The 8,059-nt window shown below is 38.0% G+C and overlaps 1 protein-coding gene across 3 annotated transcripts; it reads right to left on the bottom strand.

Moving 5' to 3' along the window:
- Window positions 1-3,751: 3,751 nt before the first annotated feature.
- On the bottom strand, window positions 3,752-6,851 carry ugt5g1 (UDP glucuronosyltransferase 5 family, polypeptide G1). 3 transcript variants are annotated; one of them, XM_058393812.1, is made up of 2 exons: window positions 6,662-6,851; window positions 3,752-5,661 (listed from the first exon to the last, which is right to left on the bottom strand). In XM_058393812.1, exons 1-2 carry the CDS (start codon window positions 6,834-6,836, stop codon window positions 4,067-4,069), a joined length of 1,770 nt encoding a protein of 589 aa, XP_058249795.1. In that variant the 5' UTR covers window positions 6,837-6,851; the 3' UTR covers window positions 3,752-4,066. The 3 variants fall into 3 exon arrangements, with proteins under 3 accessions (XP_058249795.1, XP_058249797.1, XP_058249796.1); XM_058393814.1 differs by having other exon boundaries at window positions 3,758-5,661; window positions 6,658-6,701; XM_058393813.1 differs by having other exon boundaries at window positions 3,762-5,661; window positions 6,534-6,721.
- Between the last annotated feature and the right edge of the window lie 1,208 nt (window positions 6,852-8,059).

Genomic DNA, 8,059 nt, shown 5'->3' with positions numbered 1-8,059 from the left:
GATGATTTGAATGTGACAGGCTTCGTAATTTAGTACACTGTTGGTTAGAAATGTACGCAAATAAAAATAAAAATCGGGTGAACAATTGATACATCTGAGCAGTAAGTGGCTTAAATAAAAGTATGTATTGGTGACATGGTGGCTTAGTGGTCAGCATATAATCTGCAAACCTCATGGGGCTGGGGGTTTGACTCTCTCTGGGTTTCCTCCAGGTACTCCGGTTTCCTCCACCAGTCCAAAAACATGTGCTGTAGGATTACTGGCATCTCTAAATGGCCCATAGTATGAGAGTGGGTGTGTGAGTATGTGTGCCTGCAATGGATTGTGCTCCGAGTCCCCTGGGATAGGCTCCAGGTTCCCCATAACCATGTGTAGGATAAATACTACAGAAAATGGACGGATGTATATAATGGTATGTAGTAATTTATTATTAAATTTTTACTAAACTAATAAACAAATCTATTAGCAGTATACTTTTCATTATACAGTATCTGTCAATAAACCTCAATTAATCTTTTTTTCCTCCTGTCTACGATGATTCTAGTGGTCGATTTCTTCATATCCTAATGGCTTAACCTTATTTTATTCAGTCAAACATGTTCACAATTGTTAGGTATCAACAGCAGATATGATGTGAGGCAACTTAGGCATAGATAATGCTACCAATCATGTTTAACCAAGTTTATTAAGTGAGGTGGAGCAGCAGGATCTAGCAGCTACTTAATTTCAGTTAGTTTTAACATTTTCAGTAACAGTAATAATTTAACAAATAAATGAACACATAGCTACTATCTGATGATCACATGATCAAAAGTGTGTCATCTTGGCTAATCCAAAGCTAGGTAAATAAAATGAGATTTAAAAAAAAAAGAAGAACAAGAGACAAAGCTACAGATAAAGCTTAACAAATTTATTTTAGATTGGATTTTTATACTTTTAAATAAATCAAGTCAAATGCAAGTCAAAGAAAATGCATGGTGCTTTTGTGTGTATGTGTGTGTGTGTGTGTGTTTTCCCTCATGTTCTTTCCAGTGACATTGCACTCACAGCGAGTGACACAAATAAAGTACGATTGGGGTTTATTACTGCGGCAACATTCCCAGCTAGCTGGTTTACAGAGCTGTACTGATGAGCTCAGCATGCAGTGCTGCAACAGTGCAGAAGCAGCATGGTTACCTCCTCTAGTCATAAACAAGCTTTTTGTTGGTCTCCTTTTTCACTATCTTCACACAATGCCAGGCAGCTTTTTGAACTAGAGCCTTAGGCATGGGCTTAAGAATTAGAGCCATTAATTACTCTTAAAATGTGGTCTGATCTTTATCTGAGTCATAATAACAGACAAACACATTCACCCTTAACTAATCACAAAAACAATTGCACTTTTACTGCTTTTTTTTTTATTGTTCACTGTTGCCAACTTCCATTAAGCTTTAGTTCCACGTTCTCATTTAACATTTATTGAATTCCTTTTGCATTTGTTGGTTTCTCAATGATTACAAGTTGTCAAGGCCCGACAGACCCAACAGAAACACAAAAACCAAAAGCTCATACTATGCATCAAATCATTAAACAAGCTTTAACTTAATAACAGATGTTGGAAACTCATACATTAGCACGTTTTGGTCACTTCACTACATCTAATGGAGGCTAAGGCTAAGTTAGGATTCATAATTTTTTACCTAGTGCTGATGATGCTAATGTCATTAAATGTCACAAATGTAATTAATCAGCCTTATGATTATGTTTTAGCCAACAGTATTGTACAGGACAATCAAAAAAGGGATGTGGTAGCTTAGTGGTTAAGGTGTTGGACTACTGATCAGAAGATTGTGAGTTTGAATTCCTGGTCCACCAAGCTGCAAGAGCTGGGTCCTTTGAGCAAAGCCCTTAACCTTCAATTGCTCAGTTGTATAAAATAAGATAAAAATATAAGTTGCCCTGGATAAGGGTGTCTGCCAAATGGCAGAAATGTAAAAAGCCTCCTGTTCTGATCGTGAAAAAGTCCAGTAAAGAGTTAAACAGAAAAGCAACTGAAGAAAGCCGTCATGAATAGCCAGTGGTGGTTATATATAAAGTCTATCTTTACATCATATAAAAGGTTAAAATAGATGCATGGTGAGAAGATCTGATCAAGTTCCTCTTGAGCAATTCCTCATAAATGGGCAGGATAATGAATTGCTTCTGAAGGAGGCTGAACATATATGACATACTGTATGAAAAATGGGAAAAGTTTTTCCTTTCTTGTAGCAGCAAGAAGTCTCGACACTTTTAATTGCTTTGTGTAGATTTACAACACATTTAAATTTATCCTCACTGACATGCATGATTATGGATATTAATGATGAAAGAATCTGGATATTTCGATGCCATACTCAGGGTAACACTGTTTCTGTGGTAACGGTCTGTGGTGGGTCTCAGTGTTTAGCATGGAATTCAAAGTGGCCTGAATGCATAATGAATAAAGTGCAGATTAGGAGGTTGTGATGAAACTATGTGAAGTGAAGGTGAGTTAACAATTCAACAATGCTCAAAACTAGAGCATGAAATTGAGGACAAAGAAGCCTTTTCTCCAGGGATTCGCTCAGTACCATTGATAGTTTTACTTTGCTCACAATTTGGGGATACCTAAAACATCATCTGCAATAAAGAAGTATTAAGATAAAGAAGTAAGAAGTATTTACACAAATCAAAGCTAGGCAGTGATTTTTTTTAAAATGTAAAATTCTTCTAATCCATATTTTGAAAACAAACAAACATAACCTTACTCAAGGTGTCTGTCTTGCTTATGTCATAATTCTTCTTTATGATACAATGATGTATTCTTTACACAATTTTATTTAAATAATTAATTAACTAATTAATAATATTAATTAATTTGACTGAAACAAATGTAATGTATTTGTACTGTCATAGCTGGGGTTGCTGTTGAGTGATACATGACATGCTGCTATTGGGCAATAGGATTTTTTTCATGGCAATGTAGTTATATATTAGAATATTGGATTTTATCAGCTTTGGAGCTCAGTAGCTCATTCATGATGTGTTCCTGGAAGATGGAGACAAAATGTTCCTAGAGAATTTTGATGAAAACATGGCTGAGAAGAGCATCTGGTCATCTGTGTACCAGATGTGGGTCTACCCACATTTTTAAACACTTTACTACAGTATTCAATAACATACATGTGCAGTAATTAATTCTTCATAGTGACCACTACTTAAATTGTACTGTATATACATTCTCTCTTGATGTATCTTGATAAAAACAAGTTTTTCTAACTTTATACCCTGATTTCTTGAATATGATATTCACATAAATGTCTACCACCATCATCAAATAGTTTTCTTTCCAGATGGTAAATAACCACAAACAGACTGTTTTGTATTTATTTGCATGAAGACTGGCAACATTTTTATGTGTGATCCACTGAATATTTTTCATAATTTTGTTTGTGGCATTTGGCCAAAACGCTTATCCAGATCAACTTCAGTTTATTTTATTTTTCATACCAGTTAGCAGTATAGGGGTAAGGGATTTGCTCAATGCCCCAGCAGTAGCAGCTTGAGGGTTGAGGGCAATCAGTAAGCCAACATTATCCAACATCTTAAACACTGAGCTATCACTGCACACATGGTCTTACTCTAAGTGCAATTTTAGTTGCAATTATATTAATACCTAATGCCTGTACTTAATTTTATGCAAAAAGGGTTATACTTATTGTTTCCTGATGTGTACAAAAATGATGATTAGACATAATTACATTCAAATCACATTTTATTCCATGTCCTGTACATTGTAATGAGTACAAATGACACTACAAATGACAGGATTTCGATGATTTGTTGCCTAAACAAAAACTGAAAGGCTGTAATAAAGATTATGTGGCTAATAGACATCATAATGTCTATTAGCTAATGTTTTAGCTGTTAAATGGTCTATTTTGATTACAGTTAGTTCACATCCTAAAGTGCTTACACAAAATCAACAACAGAAACAACAACAACAAAAAACCCTCAAAGACCCAAAAACACATTTAGGGTGCATGTCAATAGATAGTGAAGGTTGAGTTCACTCAGTCTTTTGCTTCCTGTCTCGTGTACAACAAAGAAATTTAACAAGATATACCGTGGCCCAGAGTACAGTTATAATGATGACTAACAGAAAACCTACCACATCTAGATTATGGTAGGAGTACCATGGAAGTCTAGTTCCTTCAGAGTACAGGTGTTGAGCTCCTTTGTGCCTCATGACATACTCAATCCAGAATGTGGCACTGTCTAGAGGAGGAATAAGCTGATCACGGTGAAGCTCTGAGAGTTTTTGAATGTTGCTTCTGTAAGATGGATTCTTAATGACATCCTTGAGGGCTTCAAGGAATTCTTCAGAAGTCAATGTGCTGACCTCAAGCACACGTGCAGCACCTCGGGTTTCCAGTCGAATTGCGTTGTCGAACTGATCAAAGAGAAGTGGCAGAAGCAACACTGGAATCCCATGATAGATAGCTTCGTAGATACCATTGTTGCCACCATGAGACACGAATGCACACGTCCTCGGGTGCCCCAGGAGATTATTTTGAGGAAGCCATTCAAGAAGCAAAGTGTTGTTACCCAGAGACGAAGGTCGCTCACCTACATACCTCCATATGACTTTCTGAGGTAGCTTAGCAAAAGCAGCTGCAATGGCTTCTGTGATTTGTTTGGGCAGAGCAGTGACCATGACTCCAAGGGACATGACCACCACGCCATGCTCCCCAGAACTCTGCATAAACTCCTCCAGCTCTGGAAGAATGGGTTCAGCTGGGCGACACTGGAAGCCACCTATGTAGACCACATTAGGCACGCTAGGGCGTGGGTACTCAAAAATAAAGTCAACACGCATCAACCAAATATCTGCTGAACGCTGCATGGTGAGAAGGTCTGACCCTGGTGGAAAGTGCCTCTTGAGCAATTCATCATAAATGGGTAGGATAACAAATTGTTCCTGGAGGAGGCTGACCATATAGCGAAGGAAGTTCTCGGTCCTCTGCAGGAAGTCCATTCTGTCACTGAATAATGAGTTGTACATGGGAACGTAAGATGGCGTCGATGGAGCAATGGCCATATGCGCATCTCCTGCATTGAGCCAGCGTACATTATACACCATGGGTAAGTGGAGATAGTGGGCCAGGAGAACCCCTGCAGGGAAAGCAGGGTCAGTGAGCAATAGGTCAAACTTAGCATCCTGCAGTTTTCCCATCAGTGCTGCGTCATCCAGTATGGTAGAAATAATACTAAGGGCTCCACTGTGGAATATCTTCAGTATGGCCATCACGTCCTTCTGCTGTTCAAAAAAGCGCAGGATCGGTGTCATCCTACGTAAAGCTAGTGACCGTTCCAGCAAGGTCTCAAATAACCCTGAGCTACCTTCTTCTGTGTTAGTGAGGTTAACACTAATAAATGTGTAGAGAGGAGAACTGTCCTGAATGTACCAGCTTTTTGAAGACCGTACCACTGTCAGACTGTGGCCACGGGCGTGCAACTCCTTGAGTATGACCTGCATATTCACCCAGTGGCTGCCGTCTTCTGGAAACACTAAGATTCTGCCACCATTGCAACAGCTGGTCACAGAAAGAAGGCAGGAGAAGAAGAGGAGCTGCTTTGCATTCATTCCCATGTTCCAGAAAGCTGAGAAAAGCAGGGGGAACAAAGAGCAAACGTTACACCAAGCAAAGACTGACAAGCAGACCTGAAACTAGACCTATTACAAATCTACACATAGAAACCTGTTACGAAGTTTCGTCGTGCTCATTTCAACCTAGATATACCTCCCAGGTATGTGATATTATCACATTTTTTTCCTGGCAGAAAAACACTATGATAAGTGAATTTACGACAGCCATACAGCTCATGCTGAAAGTACACAAAGACATTTGTGCAAGTTATACAAAGTTGTACTGTTTCTGATTATTTGGAGGGTCTGAGATACACATTAAAAAATAACACCATTAGATCCACTATCTAGTGCACCCCTGGTGTCATATTCTTGGTATGGTACACTCTGAGCTGAGAAAACACGCTGATATACAGTGTGAGTCTCCTTTACCACTTCAGTGTCCTTAAGCCTATATCACGTTTCATCTTCATATCCCCAACACAGAAGCCTTTTCTGCCAAGAGCACATTTTCACAAAATGTTTTCCATTTCCATTCCATTTTGCAATATTTATCAGGTGCTACCAGATCAAAATATCTAGGAAACATTAAAAACCACACAAAAGCCCAGGTCAATATTACTAGACTGAATGATTAACCCTCACAGATAAAAATCACAGCCATAACAACACCATTCACCAACAATTGACTTTAGCAACTATTAGATTGAAAGATTTTATTAGATTTGTAGCTGTTAGATTTGCAAGGACAAAACAGTAAGGATTTCTAAAAAAAAAAATAAAATAAAAATAATAATAATAAATAAAAAAAATTCAAAAGGAAACTACATATTACCTAGTAAGAGATGAGATCACATACATTGAGAATGAGCTGGTTGTACTATACCTGATTTGTATCACTGATAATTCTTCAGTTGTTTGTAAGAAAACCTAATTAAACAAGCTCTGAAATGTCCAGATCTATCCATAAACCTCTACAGCATGCTGTAGCTGATGTTTTGAAAACATACTCACTGCAGGCAGACTGTTTCCAAGCCACCAGTCTGCAGTGTCTGTGTAATGTGAGATCCAAATTGACCTGAATTATGTGGTCATGTATAAACATGTCGTAATCAGGCGGAATGCAAGCGATCCCGCGGAATCTTCTTTCTGTGTTTTTTTTCCTTGTGTGAACTGGAGATTGGGACATGGAGTGAAAGTGCCAGTGGAAGACAAAGAAGTCTGTTTCCCCATCACAGTAGTCCAGCACCAAGGATAGATTTATACTACTCACATGTTTGTGGGTGCCAAAAACATTCTGAGCACGTCTCTTATTTCTCTCATGTCTCTTTCAGATTTGAGCTAGGCAATGAAATATTTTTTACATTTGAATAAAAAAATAAACATAAAAAGAAACACTAAACAAACATAAAGAGAAACACTAAACACTCTGTATTTTAACATTTCTTGACCTAGTTTCATGAGATGTAGGGTTTGCATGAAAATCCATCAGGTTAGAGAATTTTAGGAAACCTAATGACAAAATCAAAAGATTGTGATTATGTCTAAATATGCCAAGGTTCTCACTGATTGGCAGCCTTTTATGGTGTAGACTGAGTACTACAGATGTGCCACAGATGACTGCTCCATAGTGGGGGCACATAGGAGCCAATGAACCAATTATGGCAGTATCCTTATACATCTGGCAACCACAGACAACATATATGTCTGCATGCATTTTGACAACACCAACGTTGATATAGAAAGGCCAGCGGCTAGAAACTGTTACAAAATAAACTAATAAACAAGAACTAGTCTTGTGGGTGCAGAGAATGACTGACTGAAATCTTTAAGGAAATGAAGTACTTGTTGTAACCAAATCAGCCCTTTCAAATGTGTTAGAAACCACTGACCTTCTCCTGAACTAGGATATAACTTGAATAGAACCCTTTGTTCTGAAATGCAGAGTCTACTGGTTTTATCATTCCACTGTCCAAAAGGAAAAAAAAACACAAACTTTTTGGAACAAAGTGTCAAAATGAAAGCGGTCTGAAATTCACATGCCCCAAAATGGTTGTGGGCTGATGGTAGAAATGAAGTTTATACCCAAGTGTCCTCACAGGATTTCACAGAACCTGATATTTTTCGAGCCTGACCCATGGGATTAACAGGGTCCCTAGTGCTAGGGACCACAGAGCAAGACATTTATGGCTTACTGCATTTGGGTCATATTCAACTCTGAATCTAAATCAAAGTCAACAGTCAAAGTTAATTATGCTAGTTTTACTATATATGGGTCTACAAACACTAACAGTACTTCTGTTACACTTCATTAGGTATTAGATGAAACTAACCCTTGTTTATTACAGATCAGTGTAAAAATAATACTATACCCAGAAAATATATATCCTAGCTGAATTGGTGAGTGCAGAC

This window comes from Hemibagrus wyckioides, linkage group LG07 (assembly GCF_019097595.1).
Source record: "Hemibagrus wyckioides isolate EC202008001 linkage group LG07, SWU_Hwy_1.0, whole genome shotgun sequence".
NCBI lineage: Eukaryota > Metazoa > Chordata > Actinopteri > Siluriformes > Bagridae > Hemibagrus > Hemibagrus wyckioides.
The sequence above is the reverse complement of the archived record's forward strand: the minus strand, read 5'-3'. Positions and strand labels throughout refer to the sequence as shown.